We start from the raw sequence: 26,807 nt of genomic DNA on the forward strand, positions 1-26,807 counted from the left end.
ATAATTGGGATACAATCGGGGGGCCAAGGCACTTTATAGGGGGAAAAAAAACCGAGCCTAAAAATCGTTTACGTACGGTCTGTGGTGGGCGAGGGCGTGGTGAAGACCGCCACGTGATCCGACAGAGGATTGGCGACGAGGACGGCCACAGACAGCTGCACACTCCACTCCACTGCAGGGCCACACGCAAAGATACACCGAGAGCAAACATGATAAGGAATCTCCCCCCCCACCCCCCCATATAGCCTTAACAGACTGTTGGGGCGAGTGCTTAGCGAGTTGCACCTACGAAGGCCTGCACGACACACAAGGGGGGGGGGGGGTGGCCAGTACCACGCTCGGCCGCCTTTGTCTCCAAAGTGGCGGTGTTTCACACAACGCGGCGCGAGGTAGTCATGAGGCCGAGTCGATCTAGGGGAGGCCCAGGACCGTTTTAGATGATCGTCACTGGTGTTGGTCGCGAGCAAGAGCCGAACTCGGGTCACTGGGTTTGTAAGGGGCCATCCATTTAGTACGTACGCATGGAGGGGCGAGGGGGGGTTAACCGAAATGCAAACGCTTGTATATGGGGGCTCTACTGACAATGTACATATGCATAGCAAACGGGTGGGGGTGAAGCCTTGATAATAATTTGTCTAAATTGGCCTTCAAATTAGTTAGATGGTCCGGTGTTAAGACTGTTTGCTTAAATACATTAATGTTAGTAATCCTTGATCGTTTCTGCGTGGATTAAATATCGGCAGTTCCATAGGATTCGGGAGGGGGGGGGGGGTCACAGGGAGGGGGGCAGGGGTCAATATGACAGATTTTTGCGTACGTACTAAATAGATGGCCCCTAACCGCACTCGTACACACGCGGTGGTTTGCACGCTGCGCTGTGAACCCTGCGGTCCGAGTTCAATTCCCAGCCACGGCTAACTTCAGCGGTAAGCGATCTGTGATGCGGTCATGGATTTTGCACCCCCCCCCCCAACATCAACCCTATCTGACAAAAATGGTGAAGTATGGTCAAACAACAACAAGAGCCAATATGGCATGCAGAGGCCTTTATGCAATTGAACTCTACGGCAGGACCCCGGGGTCCCGAATAAACGGAAGTAAAAAAATCGTCATTAATTTATTTATTTTTGGCGACTCCGTCCCACCGCGCACATAAACGCCGCGACCCACCAGAAATCAATCCTCGCGTTCTTCACCAAGCACCCGGGTCGTTGCCAAAATTGCCGTAGTCATAAACAAAACTTTGATTAGCGCATCGTGTAGAGCTCGTCGGGAGGAATAGATTACCGTGTCGTTCGCCTTCAACAGACGTAAAATGACGTCGCAACGCAGTTTATGCGAGAGCCAGGGGCTTATGAGACCCTGGGGTCCCGCCATAAGGTTCAATAGTGCATTGAGGAAGGTCTGCAAATGACTATAGACGTGTTTTATATATTTAAAAATATAATGTCACTTTTTAAAACAGGCCAACAATTTTTTTAGCCAAGTCAACAAAGAAAATCGCATTCATTCGGTGACAACTGATGTTAACGACCTCGCCTGGTTTTCAGGAGGTTGTGGGTTCAATCCCAACCCTGATGCCTGTATAATTGGAGTTGGCATACTCTCCCTGTGGTCGTGTGGATTTCTGTCTGGGTCCTCCAGTTTTTTCCCTCCACATTTAGAATCAACGTGCATTTATTTAAGAGTATTTGGCCGCTATACAATTCCACGTGATAAGCCACTTTGTTGAGTCACCAAATGCCGTCAGGTCGTTTAAGAAAAAGAGCAACAGAGCTCAAGTGGCCCTTACCCGGTAAAATAAATAAAACATTTACAGTTTAGTTTACCCGATTAATTCCTGCCTGGCATGCGTGGCTCGGCCTCAGTTAAATCCTTTAAAAGTGGTATCATCCCGACAGAAGCCGGTCATGAGTACACATCTCATCACTGGCCAGCCAAGCGTGGCGGTACACAGAGGGGGGGGGTGGGGACGGGTGGAAGGTGGGGTTCAGAGCTTACACCAACAGCTGAGCAGGTTCCACACGTGCAGGAAGCCGGTGTCGGTCGCCCCCACCAAGTACTTGCAGGAGTTCTTGTTGCCGAAGCAAAGTTGCCTGAAGGTAAAATATAAAATCAGAATCTACATTTATCCTGGGGGAGGAATCAAACGCCATACAAAACTAAAATGAAGAGCTTCCTGGGAGTCGGACTCGGCCCTCTTTGTGCGGAAGTCAACAGTGGTTTTTTTCCTATGAAGAGTCTTGCCGCCCCTGACATAGGAATTTCCATCACTGGCTTAGGGCTATAATGAGGAGATGAGCGTACATGTTCTGTGTGTATGTTTGGATATATATGTGTAAGAGACTCACCCTGGACAATGAATTGCCCTCAATGGGGACTTCCCAGACCAATCATCGCCCTCTACTGGTAGACTAAATTAACCAACTATGTGTCTCCGTGTCTGTGTTTTGTCTCTCTCAAATTTAGTTCTACCTGATGACGATTGCTTTGTGTTGCAATCGAAACGTCGTATTGTTATTTAATTTATTTTCTTTCTACGTGACTTTACCGAAAGAACCAAAGAGTAATTCCTGCGAGTCATGAAAGCTTCAAATCAAGTTTAAACTATTCTGAATTGACCAGGTAAGGTCCACTCAGCTATATAGCTCTTTCAAAAGTGACCTGGCCACAAATGATAGCTCAGCGAAGTGGCTTATTATCACGTGGAAATTTACATCAGCCAAATAGTCGAAACACATGTTAATTCTAAATGCGGAGGGAAAAGCCGGAGGAGCCGGAGAAAAATCCACACGACCCACAGGGAGAGTATGCAAACTCCAAGTATACAGGCGTAAGCGTCAGGATCAAACCCACGACCTCCTGCATACCAGGCGAGGTAGTTAACGTCTCGCCACCGCGGCGCTCTAGGCCGCTATCGAATGCCACCCCAGGTCGCTCTTAAAAACGAGACTACATCCCTGGCCCTCACGAGTTGGCACGCGGCTGAACCAAACGTCAACGCCCCTACCGAACGTGACCCCCCCACCCTCCTTCCCCCACGCTGCAGGTGATGCGAGGCGCATCGCGTACCGGATGCCCCCTGGCGGCTGGCAGAAGGTCGCCCGCATCTCCCAGCACTCGGGCTCCCACAGCGTGACCACGGAGCCGAAGGCGACGGCCAGCACGGAGCCGTCCTCCGAGAAGCAGCACGTGGTGGCCGGAAGCTTCCGGAAGGAGCCCACGAAGTCGCAGCTCCAGGTCACTCCCCCTCCCTCCCCCTCCTCCTCCCCCCCTTCCCCCTTAAGCCCCTCCTCTAATGAACACACACGCGTGCGCGCCGACACACGGACGGACGGTGCAGGTCAGTGTGGATGCTGGAGATTTACGAGCGGTTTAGATAGTTACTTGCCAATGATGTTAGCCGTAGCGGGGGAATCAAACACGGGCCACTGGGTTCATGACCATGCTCAGCAAAGTGCGGGTTTTAGGTATGCGTGGTGCTGGCTACCCGTCTGTTCTCACGTGTGCCGTACCGACCTTTATTAGGTGCTCTCTAACCTAACAGCGCTTGTTAAGGATATACAACAGGGGTTCTTTGTCTTCATGTATACACAGGCAGTCCCCGGGTCACGGAAGCGTTCCTGAGATCGAGCCGTAATCCTAATTCTCCATATGTCAGAAATTAAAAAATTTTCCCCCAAAATCAACGATAAAATCCCATGGCGTTTCCCCTACCCGATGATTAAATTCGGTTTCACTAAGTACCGTATCGCGCTGCCGTCCGTCTTTCATCGCTACCTGTAGTGTAACGCTGTAACACATGCTCTGCACTTGCTACAATTCTTTCATTTAAATCGAATTACTACCCCAACACTAATCATAATTAAACTAACGGAACATATGCTGTATCCAATTGTTTATGAATACCACGAAACATTTTAATGTTAATTGCTAACAGAAAGCAGTCACTTCGCGAATCTTTGTTTACCAGGCATTAGGCTAAGGCCTGGGACTTTTCCGATCGCTGTTGGCTGAGACCATAAGCAATGGAAGTACATACGGTAAACAACTCATTAAATAAACTTAGAATAAAAAAAACTAGCAATAGAAACATGGGGAGAATAAGATAGGTCTACGTATAGAAAACAATTACGTAAAGCTACAAAAGGAAAATAATTACATAACGCTAGGAAAAATTCCATTCACCTTAATCCGAGTGAACTTTTCAGTCCTATTTGGGTCCCAGAAAAAAAAACTTCCCGTGCCACCTCGCTGCTCATCTCACCTCGTCAGGGCAAGACACAAGCAAACAGGCGCCTGGGGCCAGGCGCGGGCCCTGTTACCTGCGGCCTCTGGGTCCCGCGCGAGCGTCCACACTTTGAAGCGTCCGTCGAGCGAGCAGGTGACGAGGGTAGACTCCGTCTCCCGTCCCGGCGGTTGCCGGCGGAAGCAGACGGCGGTGATGTCGAGGTCGTGCGGGGCCGCCACCGTCGTGTTCAGAACGAAACTGCGAGCGCACCAGAGGTAGCGCAAGCAAAGCAAAAGCCCCAAAAAATAATCAGGGGAAACTCGCGACTCCCGAGCCAATGCGGTGGCGGCCCTCGCGGGAGGGGGTTTTGGCTTCCCACCGTGACGAGCTGGAACCAAACCACGATTTCCAGGGCTCACGACACGCCTCTATCTGGCTCGGGGCCCGAGATGACATCTGACGAGCCTCGTTGTGCGGCTCTTGAGAGGTCAACGCTCCGATTACCTCGAATTAAAAGACTTCGGATGTTGGAGAGCGTGATAGAATCTATGCGCGTGCAAGCTTTTTCTCCCCTGCTTCGTTGGTGCCGTGCATAAAGGGAGCGTCGTTGTCGGGGGCGGGCAGGGACAGAGGTTGGCAGGAAGGTAGGGAGGGAGGGAGTGAGGGAGTGGAGCAAGGGGGCAGAGATGAATGCCTCGAAGAGAATCCATGCGTATGTACAATTTTTCCTCCTGATTTCAGCAATCAGGAGGAGGGGGGTGGGGCGGCTGCATTTGAGGCCTCACCTCTGCTGCTGAACGTCGAAGGCCCAGAACTTGAGCTGGATCTCGGGCTCCGCGTCGAGGCCTCCGGCCCGCTGCTCCACGGTGGCGAGCCAATCGCCCAGCTCGTCGAACGCGGCCTTGTGCAGCTCCGTCTGCACCAGGCCCCGCTGGAAGATGTGCTCCTGTTGCACGATGTCCAGCTGCACGTGATGGCACGAGAGAAAGAGACGCACAGGTTTGGATTCCAGCTTACACGGGAAAGCCCGCTCACGCAAAGACCAGAGCGCTCTCCCCGCTCGGCCACGTTACAGCAGAAGCGCAACGTGGCCACACTGCCGGCGCGTCACAAGCCTTTTGTGTGGGCCGCGATTGAAACCCCCCACGGAGTGGCCGGTAAGAGGTGGCCGTGCGGCACGCGCTCACGTCGTAGAGGAGCTCGTCGGTGCCGAGCGAGTAGAACTGCAGGTAGCCGGGCTTCCCGTTGAGCGCCAGAGCCTTGCTGCGCGGGTCCACGATGAGCCCCGTGCTCGCGGAGCCTCCTGCACCCAGCAAAACCGGCGGCACCAGCAGCATCAGCATCAGCAGAACCAGCAGCGTATCAGCAGCATCAGCAGCAGCATTAGTATCGGCAGCTTCAGCAACATCAGCAGCACCAGCAGCATGAGCAGCACCAGGAGCATCAGTATCAGCAGCATCAGCACCAGGGAGTGTCAGTAGCAGCAGGACCAGCAGAACCGGTGACATTAGCTGAGCCAGCGGCAACAGTACCAGCAGCACCGGCAGCACCCGCATCAGATACGATCACAAACAGCAGGGCCCTCTCGCGACTTGCCTCTCACGAGGCCTTGAATGACGCGGACCACAAACAGGTTGCTCTTGACGATCGTTATTTCTGGAAAGAGAAAGAGAAGCATGGAGGCGGTGATGATCCGCATTTACGATGTTGATGTAATGTTAACGCCACTGTGGATCGATTTACGACGCATCTCAAGACGTGACTCCAAACACATTTGTGTCGGTCTCTCACAGCTTTTGCCACGCTCGATTGCGAGCAATGCGGATAATTCACCCCGACCCGAGACTAGAGGGTGCTTAAAAGTATCCTCCAAAAAACACTCCTCACCCCCTCGCACCGCCCACAACTAGGGCCCGCGGTGAAGCGCTCAAATCCAGCAGTGGATTGGCGCGACGTCGGCTCGCTGGTTACCAAAACTGCTGAACTCGCCGGGCCCCCGGGTGCCGTGGCCTCAGGTAAATCCTTTTGGGGATCACGCCGAGCGGTGGAACCAGCTCGTCATAAGTACACGTCTCATCATCGGCCACGCACCAGGGCAACTTCTCTCAGTTGCATGCAACTTCTCATTTTCCTGCCATTTCGCAATTGCCCACAACTTATTATTCGCCTGCATTTTCTCAACTGCCTGCATCTTCTCAATTGCCCGCAATATCTAATTTGCCTGCAATTTCTCATCAATTTACTCTCTATGCGTACCATAACACCAACTTCCTATTGGCTCAAAGGTGACTGATGGTGTGAACGAGTGAGAGCCACGGGTGGGTGGGGGGCGGTGGACAAGACACTGGGCGCCGTGGCGCTACATACTGTTGTCGACGTGCCCCGTGGCGAGCAGCGCGCCGCACGGGGACGTGCTCACGCTCGAGATGGGCGCCCCCAGGCGCGGCAGGAAGTCCTTCTGCTCCTCGGCGCAGTGACGCCACTGCACCAGCACGGCCTCGGGGCCGCCCGTGAGCAGGCACGTGCCTGCAGGCCGCACGCACGCGGAAAAGTCGGGTGCGTCCAGACGAGTCGACTTACACAGAGCCACGGGTCGCTGGCGACAAACACCGGCTGGTTAACGCGAGTTGAGGTCCCATTGGCTGAGACCATTTAAACGGAACCATTTTTTATTTTTATTTTACCAGGTAAGGCCATCCGAGCTATATAGCTCTTTTTCAGAAACGACCTGGCTATCACAAATGATAGCTCAATGAAGTGGCTTATCATGTGGAAAAGTATAGCAGCCAAATACTCCAAGCGCACATTTGTAAATGCGGAGGAAAAAAAAAAAGAGAACCCGGAGAAAAATCCACGTGATCACAGGGAGAGACACGCGCAAGCTCCAAAGGTACACCAGGCGTCAGGGTCGGGATTGAACCCACGACCCTCCTGTATACCTGGCGAGACAGTTAACATCTCGCCACCGTGGCGCCCCCCATCCTTGGCTGGTGTCAACCAGGATCGTCAAAAAACCCAATCTGAAACGGCAAAATGTTCCTTTACCTTCGGCAGAATAGGCAAGGTCAGACACCCCCTCGGAGTGCCAGTGATACGTGGAGAACGTGTACTCCTTCTTGTGCCAAAAATTTCTCCTGAAAAAGACACGCGAAATAACCGTGGTTCATCGAACAATTTCGAATAAAAAAATGCATCCCCTGTCGAACCACTAGCACAGCCGGCTACGTACGGTGCAAAAGAAGTTCAGCGTACACAACAGCGTTCCCTCATTATCCGCCATATTGGAATATCCGCGAAATCGCATCTGGAACTCTACACGACCGCATCGAGAGAGATGCGATAAAGCAATGATGCGCAGCAGCATCATCATAACTTAATTAAAATTAATTATTAAAGTATTAAATAATAGTTTATAATGTACTTTTATTTCCATAATGTTTATCACCAATTTAAAACATTTCGTGTTGATAATTCACGTATTTAATAGCTCATTTAAGTTTTAATTTAAGCTTTTCGAGGGCCAATATCATGGTCCACGAAATTTCCTGTTCACAAGCTTCTCTGGAACGTTATCCCTCGTGAATAACAAGGGAATACCACCATACACTCATGGACGAGGGACCTCCTCACATGGCGTCGGTCTGGAGCCTTGAAGGACCATACTTCACCGCACTGGTCAGTGTGGGTTAGTGAAGGGGAGGCCCCCCCAGGAGTGATTTGGATATCGCTCGCCACAGACGATGGTCCGTGGCGTCCAGGAATCCAACCCGAATCGCAGGGTTAATCACGCGGCAGTGCACTAACCACAGCGACGTTAATCCACGTCAATCCATGCTCATGCATTTGACGCTACGGGTATTTGTCTTGCTTTTCCAGATGTAACAATTATCAAAAGAAAAAAACCCGAGTGCGATATATATCACGGACCCGATGTCCTCCATCAAGGGCCTGGATGGGAGGAGGAACACACATCCCATAATAATGATGATACAGTGAAACCTTGGATTGCGAGCAAAATTAGTTCCGGAAACGTGCTCGTAATCCAAAGCACTCGTATATCAAAGCGAAATCATGGAAACTCAGATGATTCGTTCCACAACCCAAAAATACTGTATTCATATAAAAATGATTAATACAAAATACCTTTTTATATTTTTTATTATTTAAATTTAATATAAAGTAATCAAATTTATTAATTACATTTAATCGTGGCTGGTGTGAGGGAGACGAGAGAGAGGAGAGGAGGGTTATTGTGTAGGACGACTTTCACTTGCAGTACAGTTACTAAAGAACAATCACTACACTTGGACACAAAATAAAAAAAATGCTTTACGCACACACACGTGGTCACAACACTATACTGTAGAAAACAGTACACACGTGGTCACAACACTATACTGTAGTAAACAGTACACACGTGGTCACAACACTATACTGTAGTAAACAGTATACGCTCGCACGGATGTTCACTATACGAGTGAGGCATGCCGACTGAGACCGAGCATGGGAGATGATTACCCACAATCCTGCAGCGAGAGAGAGAAGAACCATTGGCTCAGTTGTGATCACGTGACGCTCGGCAGACAAAGCGTATACTGTACGTACTGCTCGTATTGCAAGGCATCGCTAGTTTATCAAATTATTATTTATTCAAAAAATTTGCTCGTTTTGCAAAACACTCGCAGACCAAGTTACTCGCAATCCAAGATTTCACTGTACTTGCTTTCATATTGCGCCCATAACGTAACAAAACGGCTGAGTTATTTTATTTAGTCTAGGGTACCCCCCTTAGTAGCAGTTTGTCGTTATGTGGCACAAGATGAGCACATAGCACTGTCTGGTAGGAGGCAATGTTGCTCTTGGTTGTTCCAGAAAAAATACTTGGAAAATTTGGACCGTGACACTGGCACAAGTGGCTTACTATACGTCTCAATCACATCACGGCATCTTTAACGCAAGTTGAGCGAAAAGCAAACGGTGCATGGCACCTTACGGTTAATACACACACACCGCAGTATTAACCAGGGCTGCCGGCGAGGGGCGTGTAGGGCAGCACCTTGAACCGTAAAACTCTCCGCTGTGCGGCGAACGCGCCACTCCTCCTGCACCGCGTCCCTGAACAACCACACCAACCCCCCCCACCCCCTCCCACCACTGATTTAGTTTCGCGTCTCCACTCACCACAGGCGAATCCTGCCGTCGACGTGGCCCGTCGCGATGCAGTTCTCCGTGGGGTGGCACGCCACCACGACGAACGTGTTGTCCGTCTTCTTCTTCACATTCGACTTCAGCGTCAGCCTGCGGCCCCGCAGACCCAACGACCGATTACAGCGCAGTTCCAGTTCTTTGACAGTGTATGTCCGTACACGAGCAACCCCCCTTTTGTCGATTGTAAACTATTTTTATTTTACCAAGTAAGGCCCACTGAGCGACATAGCGCTTTTTCAGAAGCGATCTGGGCCACAAATGATAGCTCAAAGTGGCTTATAGAGTGGAAATGTATTGCAGCCAAATACTCTGAAAGAACCCCCACCGACCTCAAAGATAAACAATGAATACGTTTTTAGTGGCTCATTAACATGATTGGCATTACACGTATTTTTGTTCTGTCCAGGCCACCGCTCCCCAAAATTACGCAGAGGGTTGTGCCCTACACTTGGCATAATCTACGTGACATGTCCTTTCATCTCACCAATTCCACTTCTTCTTCTTGAGGTGGAACACCCCGAGCATGTCGTTTTGTACAAACGCCAAGTACTCCCCCTGCAACAAAATGAAGATGACAATAAGCCGATGTAAACCGCGTAGTCAAGACCAATTATTTTGGCGGTGCACGAGCTGAAAGAGTGCCATAGCCTAAAACGTCACCTATTAAATATTTTATTGACAAAAACGTGATTTTTTTTCCACGACCACTATTATGATTCGTACTTAATTGATTTTGGGTTAGATCACTGTGTAGATGTCAATTTCTAACTGTAACCTTCCACCGCCCCAAAGAGCCAGGTCATAGACAAATATACTAATTGATTTGTTTTACGAGCAGAAATATTGAAAGCAAGCAAAATTCAAGAATTTGGCACAACGTTTATCCTGCATCACCATAAGGTGGTAACAAAATCTCAGCTCTCGCGTGAACGAGCGTCTTAATTTGGGGTCCACAAAAGCAACGGAGCTGTAATTTCTGATGTATTAAACAGTTTCCGTGTCATACCGACTGCGTGGCAGGATAATCGTCTGCAGGGAGAATACAGACAACAGAAGACAGATGGCTAAAGAGAACTCGAGGCAACAGCCACGATCATTACGATGACCCAACGGGGAGGGGGGGGGGGTTGGGGGGGGGCTGTGGCGCAGGTGGGTGAGGCACTCACGTGGCAGCTGAACGAGACGGATTTTTCCGAGCACCCCGACGTCTCCACGACCTCATCGGACTCCGTCACCTCTACCTCCACCTTCGGCGACTTGGGAACGGTGAGCGCCAACAACTGGAACCTCCCTGCTCAAGACGACACGGGCCGTTGTTCAAGGGCTTTGAGATTACTTTATTTGACCAGGGGTGGTGTCAACGTCAACGAGACCAAGATAGGTTTAATTTGCAAGGAGCGACGCGGGTCAGCATTATTACTAAACCTAAACGAATTAAAACGAGAACAAAAAGTTACCGCATCCATCACGTGACGACTTGAAAATGACGCAAAAATAATTTCCCTCCAGATTGAATGCAGCACAAATTAAAAAACTAAACTCCAGGAATATGAACATTAAACAGATATAGGGTGACTTTCGTACTGATATGCAAACAAACAAGGGAATATGCGTCTTTAATAAGTAGGGTCGCTGCGATACCATGATACAAATCAGCGAATATTCCGTTCGGCAAATATTGTTCAATGCCACTTTGCGACTTGGCCTCAGGTAAATCCTTAAAGTGGTTTCATCCCGACCAAAGCCGGTCATGAGTACACATCTCATCACAGGCCAGCCACGCGTGGCCCACTGACGCTACGGTTTCAGCGCAGACACTACGAAGTCTCGCACAGCTTAAGGTCCGCGATATCGTCCACTTTTGCTAAAACATAGTTCTGTCGCGATTTTCGCTCGTCTTATTCACAGAAAATTATAATTTTCCTGACGATCTATTTTTGAAAGAACAATAGTTCAAGATCACGAAAATAATATTTAATAAAAAAGCATGCTATTAACCATTAAAGGAGTACTATATACAGAGCTGTCCATAGGGGAGTGCGGGGTATGGGGCAAATTGCACTGTCTATAACGTTATAACGCGGAAAGAGCAACTCGTTAAAATGCTGTGTCTGAGCGGTCACTGACAAACTACTTACTCGAGCTGTATGGCCAAGCGGTATGATACAGTACGCGGAATAATGTAGTAATGCGGCGGCGTAACCTCAGGTATTTGTCCCGCCATCTTACCGTGCGCGTGCGTAGTAGCACATTGTATCCCGGCAAACTTTATTGTGAAATTATTTCATGGGGAAATAGTTTTCGCTGAACACGGGCCGCACTTTTCAGAAACAATCTCCTACCGCCTTAAACGACTCGCTGCGTAAGCGGGAGTGCGTGAAAAGTTGGAAAGTTGGTAAAAACCTGGTACAGCTGTGCCGGAGCTGTTGGTCTCTTTGGTGCTGAAGACGTAGAGGTGGCTGGGGGTGGTGACACAGGTGTAGAGCGCGAGCAGGGGACGATGCACCAAGAACGTCTGGTAAAAAGAGAGACGTTCGACTCAAATCGTAAACCATCACGCGAGCTCTGGTTCATCCTCGCTAGCCATCGAACAAAGATAGTCACTGCATCGCGTGCTTTTAAATGCGCTTCTGCAGCCGTCTGAAACTGCTCTTCCTTCCGATATTCAGAAGCCACTGGAGCTATGCACTTTTAAATCTAGATTGGAAACTAATTTCTTTAAAACAGCTTTTTGTGTTTGTTGTCCTTCCCCCGCACCTCAGATTAGCACGGCGATTTGACCTTCGACCAAAGTTCTTAAGAAACCCATATCAACAATTGATTAGAGGCTGCTGCATTTATCAAAAGGTGACCAACTTTCACAATATTGAGCAAATAGTATGCATGTAAGTGTACACAATGATAAAATATAACTGCGTGTTTCCTATACCTTAATCAGGATGCCATCCATGTAATCCCAGAGCTTAATTGTGCCATCTTCAGAGCTGGAATAAGCCTGCAAAGCACAGCATACAATTTAAAACACGTTAAGAGATTTGACGAGCAAGCTATGAGTGTCAACAAAGTATGAGCATTCACGTGACAAAAGGGGGTTGGTTGCGCGGCCCAGCGGGTACTGCTTTCGCCGCTTGTGCACAGACTCGCGGTTCGAATCTGGCGGGCCGAACGGCCTGGTTAATACTGCGGTATCAACTATCAAATAAGCGCCATCTGCTTTCACTTCACATCAAAGATCCCAAGATGTAATTCATGGTCCAAATTTGACAATGTACCAGCAAAAGAGTCAACTGGGACCATTGTCTGTGAAAAGTGGTGCGCTTTTTTACAGCCTTGGCTGTTAAGAATGGCACAAATACCGAATGTACTAATTAATTGATTGAACAAAGTACCAATTAGGTGACCAGGTTAAAACGAGCTGAGGGACCTGAAGGTAGTTGTTGGGGTTGAGTTGGATTCCCGTGACGAGGTGTCCATGTCCCGTGAGCTCGTGCAAGGTCTCGCCCGTCGCGGTGTTGAACACCTTGATGAGGTCTCCTGATGCGCACAGCAAATACCTGCACACATGGCGCGATTCAGACACGTGCTACTCTTAATATACAAAATACTAATATCCCCATTATGCCCTTGAGACTGTTGGGGCAAGCACTGCTAGAGCACCTGTAACCTAAACTATTTTTTTTTATTTTACCAGGTAAGACCCACAAAAGTGGCTGACTACGTGCTCCATTTACAACAGCCAAATCCTCTAAACGCGTGATGTTGTTTCTCAAATGGCAATGGAAAAAAACGAAGGACCCGTGAGAAGCATCCACACGAGCACGGGGAGAGAGACGCGCAAACTCCAAACATTAGAGGCATCATCAGGTGTCGGGATCTGCTGTATACCTCCTATAAACACCAGGCAAGGTAGTTAACCACATTTCTCGCCACCGTGGCACTCTCAAGGCTGACACAGCACATCGCACCAGGTACCACTCGGCGACGGCCGAGTCGACCTCGGGGAGGGTTCTGGACCGGTTCAAAAATTCGTCAGGGATGTTGGTCGCAAAGCAGGAATTAAAATTCGCGTCCCTGAATTCGTAGCACAGTGCGCTAACGAATAACTAATACGCACGCACAGTCCAGTGAACAGAAGACACTATGATGGTGAATGCTATGGTGTACAGCTGGGTCATACAGCCCATGCACTTTATGCACCAAGAGGTTTCTAGAGGGGCCTCTCTTGAGCTCCTCGTGGAGACGATTCTGCCAACAGTGGCACGAGCAATTGCAGGGCTGCGCCTTTGTTCTTTTATTAATAATATTATTATTAACTAGTCCATGGTCAATCAACTGCAGGACGAGGGCCTCACCACCAACAACGTCATAACCTCGTTATAAAGAAATCGATTAATCTCATTAATTGTTCTTACATGCAATATGCCACCTTATTTTTTTTTTCAAGAGAGCTAAATGAAAGCTTTAAGTGCGTGTGTTTACAGCCTGAAACGGCGACGAACTCCTCTTGGATCCAGCACTTTGGAGGCGAGGAGATTTGGAGGCGATGAGATTTGGTGCATCGGCGATTCCGTGGCAATAATCCCCAAAAACCTGCCTGGGCTTCGAAGGTGCTTAAGAGGAGGGCGCCTTGAACGCCGTCGTCGCAAAGGCAGCGAGCGGGCTGATTATGTGGGGGCGCGTTAAATCCAACAGAACGACGGCGAGATGACGATCATCTACGACGATGAGTCGTTCGTTCAGCAGTGCAAGGGGCCCATCCATTTAGTACGTACGCATGGAGGGGGGTTAACCCAAATGCGTAGCTTGTGTATGGGGGGGTCTACTGACAATGTACACATAGGAAACGGGGGGGGGAGGGCGGTGTGTGAAGCCTCGATAATAATTTGTCTACATTGGCCTTCAAATGAGTTAAGATAGTCCGACGGTGGACTGTTAGCTTAAACACGTTAATATTATTAGTCCTTGATCGTTTGTGCGTGGATTAAATATCGGCCGTTCTATAGGATTCGGAGGGGGGGGGGTGTAAAAAGTCCTCGTGGAGGGGGGAGTAAGGGTCAAGTTGTGACAGATTTTTGCGCACCTACTAAATGGATGGCCCACAATGGCTCGTGATTTTTTTTTAAGATTTCATCTACGGTACTCGTGTGTCAATTGATGATTTAAAAAAAAACCCCGTATCGTGTAGCGGCCTTCATCAACGGTAGACTGGTTTCCGACGGAAAGGCCTTCAGCCAGCAGTGGATAACCCATATTATGATGAAGAGGCCTTAATCCAGCGGTAAACCAGAGCTTATGATGAAAAACAATATACTGAGAGGCATTCATCCAGCGGTGGATAATTACAGCTTCTGATAAAAAAATGGCGAGGCCTTCACCCAGGGAGTGGCAATTGGATAGACCACCGTAGCTTATGATACTAATATTAACAGAGGCCTTAATTCATCAGTGGAGTGACCGTAACGTATAATACAAATGACGGGAAGACGTCATGCTGGATTGGTTATCGTGCTAGACCACAGCTCAAAATAACGCTGAGGCCTTCGTTCAGCAGTAGACATACTGTACTAAATTATTGGTAGGCCTTCACGCAGAAGTAGCGGATAGCTTACGACGATAATGGGTTCACATGGCACCGGATAGCCCCTGGCTTCCAATTATATTATTAGTATTTATCTGACGAAGTTTAATCTCAACGTCGGTAAACCCGCCACAGCCACTGCAACGAGCTATACCACGCACGGAGCACGTGTTCTCAACAGCCTCAACACTCAACTGGATCCCCGCTACTCGCTGCAAACTTAAAACACACACGCATAAAAAACCATTATCGTTCATTTTGCAAAGGCGCTCACTTTCCGTCGTTCGTGAAGACGGGCCTCCTGAAGACGAGCCTGCTGCCGCCGCTTCTCGCCACGCGGACTCCCCTCGGGTTCTCGTCCACGCTCATCACCCCCATGGCCTCCGTTTTACAAACCCTGCTGCCTGCCTGCCTGCCTCGCTCGCTCGCTCCAGGCAAATGGAACTCTCCACCCACCCACTTCCACCCACCACCACGTGTCTCTCACTACTCCCCTACCACCACCCACTGTACCACGCTGCCGACACGTGATTAGGAACGTGTGCAGCCGCGCCGCCATCTTACCAAGGGGGTTGGGTATTAAATAACGCTGGATGACGTCATCAACACCGGACGATCTCCCGCCCCCTCCCCCGCCCCGCCATAACGTTGTTGACAAACACCGCCTCCCACACCCCCCCCCCCACGTAAGATGGCCGCCGTTGTATGTTGAGCTGATGACGTCGCAGAAATTGGCTTCACTTGGCCAATCAAACGGCGTCTTGCGGCTCGGTCACGTTCTTGGTTGGAAGCGTAAACACGGCGAGGTTGTTGTTGGTGGTGGGGGGTGTCACGCGCGTGAAGGCGCTGCGTTGAGTTTGTCAAGCGCGTTGAGTTTTGCGAACAACGCGCACACGACCGTCGCGTTGAGCAACGTCGCGGCGATTTTGGCCATCGCTCGCGTCCAATTTGGGAACGGACATGCGGGCGACAAAGCAACGCGGCGTCTTGTTGTTGTTGTCGTCGTCGTCACTCGTGCGTGCGATGGCACGCGGGAACTTCCGCGGGTTTCTAATCCCGCGTTACATCCGGTGTTGGCACTGGGCCGGCGTCATGGACACGTGCTGCCGCGGATTTCTGAAGATTTCCGCGGGTTTCTAATATCGCGTTGTACCCGGTGTTGGCACCGGGCCTGTGCCGTCGACACGTGCTTCCGCGGATTTGAAAACTTCCGCGGGTTTCTAATCGCCGTGTTTCTGGAGGTTTGCCACCGGGCCCGTGTCTACACGTGCTGCCGCGGATTTTTAAAGACTTCCGCGGGTTTCTAATCCCGCGTTGTTTCCTGGATTGGCACCGGGCCCGCGTCATCGACACGTGCTGCCGCGGATTTGTGTCACAGATCACGCTCGAGTTTGATTTGTGTTTCACCATCATTCGCCGTGTTCAATCCACTGCTGGATTAAAACCTCCACCGCCAACCAACCAAGCCGTCGAGCCACCACGCTTCACGTTTCTCCGATGGCATAGCAATCCAGCCGGGTAACCTGCGCCGCTGCACACCAGGTGATTACATCGCTCCATTCATCGACTGCTGCTGTGTCACGTTAGTCATTCCTCGACTGCTGCTGTGTCACTCACGTTAGTCATTCCTCGACTGCTGTGTCACTCACTTTAGTCATTCCTTGACTGCTGTGTCACTCACGTTAGTCATTCCTCGACTGCTGCTGTGTCACTCACGTTAGTCATTCCTCGACTGCTGTGTCACTCACTTTAGTCATTCCTTGACTGCTGCTGTGTCACGTTAGTCATTCCTTGACTGCTGTCACTCACGTTAGTCATTCCTTGACTGCTGTGTCACTCACGTTAGTCATTCCTTGACTGCTGCTGTGTCACTCACGTTAGTCATTCCTCGACTGCTGCTGTGTCACTCACGTTAGTCATTCCTTGACTGCTGTGTCACGTTAGTCATTCCTTGACTGCTGTGTCACTCACGTTAGTCATTCCTTGACTGCTGCTGTGTCACGTTAGTCATTCCTTGACTGCTGTGTCACTCACGTTAGTCATTCCTTGACTGCTGTGTCACTCACGTTAGTCATTCCTCGACTGCTGCTGTGTCACTCACGTTAGTCATTCCTCGACTGCTGTGTCATTCACTTTAGTCATTCCTTGACTGCTGCTGTGTCACGTTAGTCATTCCTCGACTGCTGCTGTGTCACTCACGTTAGTCATTCCTTGACTGCTGTGTCACTCACGTTAGTCATTCCTTGACTGCTGTGTCACGTTAGTCATTCCTCGACTGCTGCTGTGTCACTCACGTTAGTCATTCCTTGACTGCTGTGTCACTCACGTTAGTCATTCCTTGACTGCTGCTGTGTCACTCACGTTAGTCATTCCTTGACTGCTGCTGTGTCACTCACGTTAGTCATTCCTTGACTGCTGTGTCACTCACGTTAGTAATTCCTTGACTGCTGTGTCACGTTAGTCATTCCTTGACTGCTGTGTCACTCACGTTAGTCATTCCTCGACTGCTGTGTCACTCACGTTAGTCATTCCTTGACTGCTGTGTCACTCACGTTAGTCATTCCTTGACTGCTGTGTCACTCACGTTAGTCATTCCTCGACTGCTGTGTCACTCACGTTAGTCATTCCTTGACTGCTGCTGTGTCACTCACGTTAGTCATTCTTTGACTGCTGTGTCACTCACGTTAGTCATTCCTTGACTGCTGTGTCACGTTAGTCATTCTTTGACTGCTGTGTCACTCACGTTAGTCATTCCTTGACTGCTTTGTCACTCACGTTAGTCATTCCTCGACTGCTGTGTCACTCACGTTAGTCATTCCTCGACTGCTTTGCCACTCACGTTAGTCATTCCTTGACTGCTGCTGTGTCACTCACGTTAGTCATTCCTCGACTGCTGTGTCACGTTAGTCATTCCTTGACTGCTGTGTCACTCACGTTAGTCATTCCTCGACTGCTTTGCCACGATCCCATCAAGCGACGTGTCCACAAGTTCCGATTCTCAACGTTTCTGACAAGTGTCCCCAAACCTTGCGTTGTCTTCTCCAATACACGCGCTCATCTTTCCCTCCCGTATCTCTCGGGCAATTAACACAACGAAATATTGAAACGCAATACACATTTTTTTTGGGGGGGGGGGCGGATTGGATACGCTTCACAAACTGGAACCCCAAGCTCCGCTCTTTCTCTCCGATTTATTTTCATCCCTTTGATCCTCGGGATCGATTTCCAAACAACCTTTTGATTTCATAATTATCACGAGTCCAACTTTTTTTTGTTTTTTTACGCTACCCCGTTTTTTTCCATTTTTTTATTTTTCTAATAATTACTAATGTCGATACGTGCGGCAAAACCGATAATAATTAATCGATGTGCCATCGGGGCCGTTTTGTTTGTTGCATTGCGTTAAGGATAATGCTACGAGATAAAAAAACAGATTTTGAGTGCCACGGTTGTTGTTGCTTCGCGTTCATTGCTTCACGTTGCTCATAAAAATATATATATACCTCTTGCGTGTTCCCCTCTTTGTTACTGTCTTACCACTGTAAGCAATGATTTATTTTGCTCGGATGAATTCTGTTGGATTAATGCCACACACGCGCACACACAAAGAAGATGTTTAAGACGTATACTGTATCCTGCCACGCGGTCCCTTCTCAATTATTGCCCTCCCGAGAAGCCCCTTTTCAAGGTCATAACACAAAGGGCAAAGATGCCCATGACGCAAGTTGCTGTCGGCGAGTTGAACTCGGTGAAGGCCGACACGGGGATGTTGTTGGTACAATATGCTGTGAACTCTTTTATTTCATTGTACCAGCTAAGGTCCCACCGTGTTATATGGCGCTTGTTCAAGAGCGACCTGGCTACCGCAAATGATAGCCCAACGAAGTGGCTTATCGTCGCGTGGAAATGTATAGCAGCCAAATACTCTTAAACGCGTGATGTTAATTCTTCTGAATGTGGATGGGGGGGGGGAAACCGGATGACCCGGAGAAAAATCCACGCCACCACCACCACGGTGAGAACACTCAAACTCGAAATATACAGCAGCAGCAGCAGCAGGCGTCAGGGTCGGTATGGAAACCACGACCTCCTGCATACCCGGCGGGGTAGTTAACATCTCATAGCCACCGTGAAGCCCCCAGCAACTTGCAGGGAGAGGAGACCCATATTTGAAATAGATGGGTTGCTCAGAAACCTGCTTAGCTTACGAGATCGAGGACATTCCTGGGCGATCGAGTCGCATGCGGTTGGCTTAATTGTGTGTACGCTATATTCTTGGTTCTTTCGGTAAAGTCACGTAGAAGGGAAATAATAAAATAATGCAAATAAAAAATACAATAAAATTCTCAAGACGTTTTTCGATTGCAACACAAGCAATCATCATCAGGTGTGAAAACCACAGCAAGAAAAATTTAAAAAAGTGGCTTTTACCGAAAGAGCCAAGAATATGAATCCCTTCAGCCACGAAAGCTTTAAATCGAAATGTGGTAGGCTAATAATAACCTTGTGGCTATCGTTACCCAGGCAACCATCGCCACGATTCATTGCAGAGGGCTTTACACACTTGGTTAAATCGAGGTAAAGACATCGGTATTGTATTTTTGCAACATTAAGTAGCTCGGAGGTGCATTCAGAACTTGTTTTGATGTAAAAACCTAAAATATTGCATCACTGTCTTCTATTAATAGCGGGGTGAGTGGGCATATATGAGAGAAAAAAAACAATTCCAGACCTGTGGTTCAAACAAAGATCTGTCCGATGATACTATATCTCATTGTAAACTAAATAATGCAAAGACATAACTATAGGCAGCAGGGAAGGATGGATTGAAATGTTTCTCCTACTACTCTTAGGCTTTTCGATGAGTCGTTCTGGCTGTCGAACCTTTTTTATCTTTTACACTTAGTTCATAAGCATGGTCTCGTGTGACTTGGGAAACTTGTATTGGTGCTGTGCTCTTCTGCCAATTACAGCCCTGAGTTACTCGTGGAAATTCCACATTCCTACGGCAGATGCGAGTATATCCATCGGGCAACCAGTGGTAACTGCTCATTTGAATAACCCCAGAGAGTAATGATGGGCTGAGTGAACGTCCAACCAGGATTTGAACTCGCCACCTTAGCATTCTGTGCTCCTCTCCGTGTCAATTTGCCTCCTGGTCTCCAATTCATTTACAGTTTACTCCAGGGATAATGACTCAAATCAGAATTACCACTCGAGAGATTAACTACCGTGATTGGAGTGTTACATTTTAGGATAGTTGCTTATTTTCGTGCGCAATTCATTTCATGGGCATTTAATTAATATGCTGAGTTGAAATGACAAAGTCTTTTTGTAATTTGAACTCGCATACCAGGATTGTAGTTATGAGTATGCCCTTGTTTAGACTTATTTCCATGAATGTCATTCATTCGCAGGGTAGTTGCGTTTATTTAAAAACACTGCCATGTGCAATAATACTGTTGTTTGCGTATGGTGGTGTAATGCATTTGCTATTTCATACCTTGTGAAGTAAACAAGCGGTTACCGTATTTTCCCGCATATAACCCCGCAAAAAAGCGTTTTGTGTAAAACAAATTTCAGATAGCCCGCGCCTCCATATACCCCGCAGGGTCTTGTTTTGTTTGTAAAAAGTGGTATAACCCGCGGGTTATATGCGGGGAAATATGGTAATTGTGAAATGTGCCATGCAGTTATTCTGCGTGAACACACAAACTTGCAATTTAAAGTAAACGGCGATACTGTGGAACTCTGTTGAATGATGCCCTGTTACCCAATTATTTTTGTTGATCTTTTCAATGGCATTGTAAAAATCGAGCATTTCATCGATGCACTACTGGGCGTTGCATATATATGTAGTGTTTTTAATTCACGCGGACAACTTCTGTTTCTCCTGTGTCACTTCTTATTGAACAGAACTCCTCGCGTTCAACACCACCACGTGACTCCGTCGCAACTCGCCCGCTTGCACTGCTTCGCTCACTCCGCTAACTCTCCACTGCTAGCCTACTCTCTCTCTCTCAGCCTCTCTACTGCTAGCCTACTCTCTCTCCTAGTCTCTCTACTGCTAGCCTACTCTCTCTCAGCCTCTCTACTGCTAGCCTACTCTCTCTCCTAGTCTCTCTACTGCTAGCCTACTCTCTCTCCTAGCCTCTCTACTGCTAGCCTACTCTCTCTCCTAGTCTCTCTACTGCTAGCCTACTCTCTCTCTCCTAGCCTCTCCACTGCTAGCCTACTCTCTCTCTCACTCTCCTAGCCTCTCTACTGCTAGCCTGTTCTCTATCTCCTAGCCTCAACACTGCTAGCCTACTCTCTCTCCTAGCCTCTCTACTGCTAGCCTACTCTCTCCTAGCCTCTCTACTGCTAGCCTACTCTCTCTCCTAGCCTCTCTACTGCTAGCCTACTCTCTCCTAGCCTCTCTACTGCTAGCCTACTCTCTCTCCTAGTCTCTCTACTGCTAACCTGCTCTCTCTCCTAGCCTCTCTACTGCTAGCCTGCTCTCTCTCCTAGCCTCTCTACTGCTAGCCTGCTTCGCTCACTCCACTAACTCTCTACTTCTAGCCTATGCTCTCTCCTAGCCTCTCTACTGCTAGCCTACTCTCTCTCCTAGCCTCTCCACTGCTAGCCTACTCTCTCACTCTCCTAGCCTCTCTACTGCTAGCCTACTCTCTCTTTCTAGCCTCTCTACTGCTAGCCTACTCTCTCAGCCTCTCTACTGCTAACCTGCTCTCTCTCCTAGCCTCTCTACTGCTAGCCTACTCTCTCAGCCTCTCTACTGCTAACCTGCTCTCTCTCTCACTCTCCTAGCCTCTCCACTGCTAGCCTACTCTCTCTCTCAGCCTCTCTACTGCTAGCCTGCTCTCTCTCCTAGCCTCTACTGCTAGCTTACTCTCTCTCACTCTCCTAGTCTCTCCACTGCTAGCCTGCTCTCTCTCAGCCTCTCTACTGCTAGACTATTCTCTCTCCTAGTCTCTCTACTGCTAGCCTGCTCTCTCTCTCCTAGCCTCTCTACTGCTAGCCTGCTCTCTCTCTCCTAGCCTCTCTACTGCTAGCCTACTCTCTCTTAGCCTCTCTACTGCTAGCCTACTCTCTCTCCCTCTCCTAGTCTCTCTACTGCTAGCCTACTCTCTCTCATAGTCTCTCTACTGCTAGCCTACTCTCTCTCTTCTAGCCTCTACTGCTAGCCTGCTCTCTCTCACTCTCCTAGTCTCTCTACTGCTAGCCTACTCTCTCTCCTAGCCTCTCCACTGCTAGCCTGCTCTCTCCTAGCCTCTCTACTGCTAGCCTACTCTCTCCTAGCCTCTCTACTGCTAGCCTGCTTCGCTCACTCCGCTAACTCTCTACTGCTAGCCTACGCTCTCTCTCCTAGCCTCTCTACTGCTAGCCTACTCTCTCTCCTAGCCTCTCCACTGCTAGCCTACTCTCTCTCACTCTCCTAGCCTCTCTACTGCTAGCCTGCTCTCTCTCTCCTAGCCTCTCTACTGCTAGCCTACTCACTCTCCTAGTCTCTCTACTGCTAGCCTACTCTCTCTTCTAGCCTCTCTACTGCTAGCCTGCTCTCTCTCACTCTCCTATTCTCTACTGCTAGCCTACTCTCTCACTCCTAGCCTCTCTACTGCTAGCCTGCTCTCTCTCGCCTAGCCTCTCTACTGCTAGCCTGCTCTCTCTCACTCTCCTAGCCTCTACTGCTAGCCTGCTCTCTCTTCTAGCCTCTCTACTGCTAGCCTACTCTCTCTTCTAGCCTCTCTACTGCTAGCCTGCTCTCTCTCACTCTCGTAGCCTCTCTACTGCTAGCCTGCTCTCTCTCTTAGCCTCTCTACTGCTAGCCTGCTCTCTCTCACTCTCCTAGCCTCTCCACTGCTAGCCTGCTCTCTCCTAGCCTCTCTAATGCTAGCCTACTCTCTCTCACTCTCCTAGCCTCTCTACTGCTAGCCTGTTCTCTCTCTCTCTCCTAGCCTCTCCACTGCTAGCCTACTCTCTCACTCTCCTAGTCTCCGTACTGCTAGCCTGCTCTCTCTCTCCTAGTCTCTCCACTGCTAGCCTACTCTCTCTCCTAGCCTCTCTTCTGCTAGCCTGCTCTCTCTCACTCTCCTAGCCTCTCTACTGCTAGCCTGTTCTCTCCTAGCTTCTCGACTACTTGCCTGTTCTCTCTCTTCTAGCCTACCTACTGCTTGCCTGCTCTCTCTCCTAGCTTCTCTACTACTAGCTTGCTCTCTCTCAGCCTCTCTACTGCTAGCCTGCTCTCTCCTAGTCTCTCTACTGCTAGCCTGCTCTCTCCTAGTCTCTCTACTGCTAGCCTGCTCTCTCCTAGTCTCTCTACTGCTAGCCTACTCTCTCACTCTCCTATTCTCTCTACTGCTAGCCTACTCTCTCTCCTAGCCTATCTACTGCTAGCCTGCTCTCTCTCCTAGCTTCTCTACTGCTAGCCTGCCTGCCACGCTCCGCTCGCTTCGCTCTTTCCGCTGCTGGCCTATCACTACACCCTCTGGTAGCTTCCCACCGTACACTCTGCCAGCCTCTCCGCTGCTAGCCTGTTACCGTACACTCTGCTAGCTTCTCCACTGCTAGCCTGTCACTATACACTCTGCTAGCTTCTCCACTGCTAGCCTGTCACTATACACTCTGATAGCTTCTCCACTGCTAGCCTGTCACTATACACTCTGCTAGTTTCTCCACTGCTGGCCTTCCGCTGTATTATCTGCTAGCTCCTCTACTGCTAACCTCTCGCTATACCCTCTGCTAGCTTCTGCACTGCTGGCCTTCCGCTGTATTATCTGCTAGCTTCTCCGCTGCTAGCCTGCGGCTATACCCTCTGCTAGCTTCTCCACTGCTAGCCTTCCGCTATATTCTCTGCTAGCGTCTCCACCGCTAGCCTTCTGCTACAGTGAGGGAAAAAGTATTTCATCCCCTGCTGATTTTGTACGTTTACCCACTGACAAAGAAATGATCAGTCTGTAATTTTAATGGTAGGTTTATTTGAACAGCGAGAGACAGAATAACAACAACAAAATCCAGAAAAACGCATGTCAAAAATGTTATAAATTGATTTGCATTTTAATGAGGGAAATAAGTATTTGACCCCCTCTCAATCAGAAAGATTTCTGGCTCCCAGGTGTCTTTTATACAGGTAACGAGCTGGCACACTTTTTCAAGGCTGAGTGGACAGCGCTGTTAGCGAGCACCTGTGAAGGCCGGCACGGCACACGAGGGGGTGGGTGGCCAGCACCACGCACGGCCGCCTTTGTCTCCCCAGTGGCGATGTTTACACACCGCGCCAGGTACTACTCATTTGAGGCTGAGTCGACCTTGGGGAGGCACAGGACCGGTTCAGACATCAGCGGGAATCGAACTCTGGTCGCCGGCTCCTCCGGTCTTCACCTGCACATTAAGAATAAACTTGCGTTTCGAATATTTTGCTGCAATAAATTACCACGTGATAAACCACTTCGTCGGGCTATCATTTGTGGCCCAGTTCGCTTCTGATAAAAAGAGCTGTCATAGCTCAGTGGGTCCCACCTGGGAAAAAAATAATAATCATACATCGCGCTAACTACTGCGCCACCGCTCCCCATTACACTCGTCATACGACTGGATCGCGTTTTTTTCCCTACCTGCAGGCGGTAATAAAGCGAACTGCAACATTTGGAAAATGTAAGAGGGCCTGGGACCCCGATGCGTACTTTGGCACCAGTCGGCGCCAGTCAGCGCTGGTTGAAGCTTTTTGTTTGTGAATTGTTTGTGTGTGTGTGGGTTGCACATATGTGGGGAGCGGTAGTGCAGCGGTTAGCGCACTGCGCTGCGAACCTGGCGACACGGGTTCGATCCCTGCTCACGGCCAACGTCGGTGACGGTTGTCTGAACCGGTCCTGGGGCTTCCCCTAGGTCGACCCGGCCTCACGTGCGTACCTGGTGCGGTGTGTAAAACGTCGCCACTGGGGAGACAAAGGCGGCCGGGCGTGGTGCTGGCCACCCACCCTCCCCTCGTGTGCCGTCCCATGCCCAACGTGAACACCCCACGAGTGCGCACCAACAACAACCAAAACACACACAATGTTCACGTTGTGCGGCCTCAAAACTGCGTGCGTTGAATAGCGCCCTGCTGTGGTTACACAAATGACTGCTGTGCAAGTGAAATGTGAGCCGCTTGCCATAGGTGAAAGCAGCACCCCCCCCCCCCGTCGGCTTCAGGGCATCATCACCTGAACACGACGAGGGGTGGTGGCCCTGGTGACTTCAATGCTTGGCGTTTTTTTTATCCTCCACACCCTCAACCCGCGTCTCCACACCTCACTTGCTCTGCAGGAAGCGCAAATGCCACGACGCGCACAGAGCTCGCCACGCCAATCACCGCTTGGTCAGTAACGACAGGAGGAGGAGGACGACGAAACTTGTCAGGTGAGCCACGATCAGAAGCAGAATATGTATGTAAACTGGGTGAATCCGATGAGAGCTACGATCAGAAGCAGAATGTATGTAAACTGGGTGAATCCGATGAGAGCCAGGATCAGAAGCAGAATATGAATTTATACTGGGTGAATCCGATGAGAGCCAGGATCAGAAGCAGAATGTGTATTTATACTGGGTGAATCCGATGAGAGCCAGGATCCGAAGCAAAATATGTATTTATACTGGGTGAATCCGATCAGAGCCAGGATCAGAAGCAGAATGTATTTATAATGGGTGAATCCGATGAGAGCCACGATCAGAAGCAGAATATGAATTTATACTGGGTGAATCCGATGAGAGCCAGGATCCGAAGCAAAATATGTATTTATACTGGGTGAATCCGATCAGAGCCAGGATCAGAAGCAGAATGTATTTATACTGGGTGAATCCGATGAGAGCCACGATCAGAAGCAGAATATGTATTTATACTGGGTGAATCCGATCAGAGCCAGAATCAGAAGCAAAATATGAATTTATACTGGGTGAATCCGATCAGAGCCAGAATCAGACGCAGAATGTATACTGGATGAATCCGATGAGCTATAAAGCTATTTCGCAGATGTCCAGTAGGGGGCAGGTTGCAGAGCATAACGACAGCAAAACAATTCAAAAATACGATAGGCGTGCAAAGTACTGTCTAGGAAAGGTAAACAAATTACTTGAAAATAAACAAATACAATTAAACTTTTTAACCTACCACGTGAATAGCCAGGAAGCGGGCGCGTCCGTTTGAAATCGACGACGATTGATTGTTGGGGCTCGGGATAATTTCTGCGTCATCGCATGTGTAACAAGTTGCACTGACGTGAAGAAAGGTCATTGCCCGAAAAATTGCCCACTGTAGTCTTCGGTTTTTTTCGGTAATGTCACGTAGGTAAAAAATAAATAAAATAAAATAAATGAAAACTAAATTAAGTCACGATGCCATCTCTGAGTCACACTTAAGCGTTTGTGCTTTCGCTGCGTTGTCCCCACCTGAAGAAGGACGCTTGTGTTGCGCCCGAAACGTCGTGACTTAATTTAGTTTTATTTATTTTTTACCAACGTGACTTTACCGAAAAAAAAAACAGTATGGATCCTTGCAGTCACGAAAGCTTCAAATCTAGAATTATTGTCCATTGTAATTTTGCTCTTAAGGCCCAACAAGAGTGTTATTGCCGAACGTGTTGTGTTTATTTGTGCGTGCGTACGAACGGTAGATTTGTAACTGGCATATATATATACACATCTGTTGATATCACCGAATATCACTTGCAAATGACTTGCGGAGCGTTTGTTGCGTGATAATAATTAAATGAATTCATTCATGACCCGAATTGCTGCGTATAAAACAGCTAAAGGCGT

At 49.1% G+C, this 26,807-nt stretch overlaps 2 protein-coding genes across 5 annotated transcripts in view; one reads left to right on the forward strand and one right to left on the reverse strand.

Annotated features, from left to right (window-relative positions):
• The window catches only part of WDR75 (WD repeat domain 75), a 29,094-nt gene extending 13,615 nt beyond the window's left edge, over positions 1–15,479 (reverse strand). Inside the window, exons 1-16 of the mRNA XM_076068110.1 lie at positions 15,292–15,479; positions 12,864–12,993; positions 12,369–12,434; positions 11,843–11,954; positions 10,606–10,730; positions 9,924–9,994; positions 9,413–9,529; positions 7,277–7,365; positions 6,599–6,757; positions 5,828–5,887; positions 5,419–5,534; positions 5,017–5,195; positions 4,326–4,489; positions 3,073–3,295; positions 2,002–2,096; positions 77–172 (exon numbers count right to left, since the gene is read on the reverse strand). Coding sequence (XP_075924225.1) covers positions 77–172; positions 2,002–2,096; positions 3,073–3,295; positions 4,326–4,489; positions 5,017–5,195; positions 5,419–5,534; positions 5,828–5,887; positions 6,599–6,757; positions 7,277–7,365; positions 9,413–9,529; positions 9,924–9,994; positions 10,606–10,730; positions 11,843–11,954; positions 12,369–12,434; positions 12,864–12,993; positions 15,292–15,395 — 1,906 coding nt within the window. The 5' untranslated portion in view covers positions 15,396–15,479. The remainder of the gene's footprint in view (positions 1–76; positions 173–2,001; positions 2,097–3,072; positions 3,296–4,325; positions 4,490–5,016; positions 5,196–5,418; positions 5,535–5,827; positions 5,888–6,598; positions 6,758–7,276; positions 7,366–9,412; positions 9,530–9,923; positions 9,995–10,605; positions 10,731–11,842; positions 11,955–12,368; positions 12,435–12,863; positions 12,994–15,291) is intronic.
• Positions 15,480–15,701: 222 nt separating this feature from the next.
• LOC116943741 (ferroportin-like) overlaps positions 15,702–26,807 on the forward strand; it is a 39,874-nt gene continuing 28,768 nt past the window's right edge. For 2 of the 4 annotated variants that reach the window (XM_032956867.2, XM_032956869.2), the window contains exons 1-2: positions 15,702–16,559; positions 25,320–25,412. The gene's annotated coding sequence lies outside the window, so the exon portion shown is untranslated. The remainder of the gene's footprint in view (positions 16,560–25,319; positions 25,413–26,807) is intronic. The other 2 variants (XM_032956870.2, XM_032956865.2) reach the window with 2 other exon arrangements.

Source organism: Petromyzon marinus, chromosome 19 (genome assembly GCF_048934315.1).
Source record: "Petromyzon marinus isolate PM22_M1 ecotype Great Lakes invasive population chromosome 19, UKy_Petmar_22M1.pri1.0, whole genome shotgun sequence".
Classification (NCBI taxonomy): domain Eukaryota; kingdom Metazoa; phylum Chordata; class Hyperoartia; order Petromyzontiformes; family Petromyzontidae; genus Petromyzon; species Petromyzon marinus.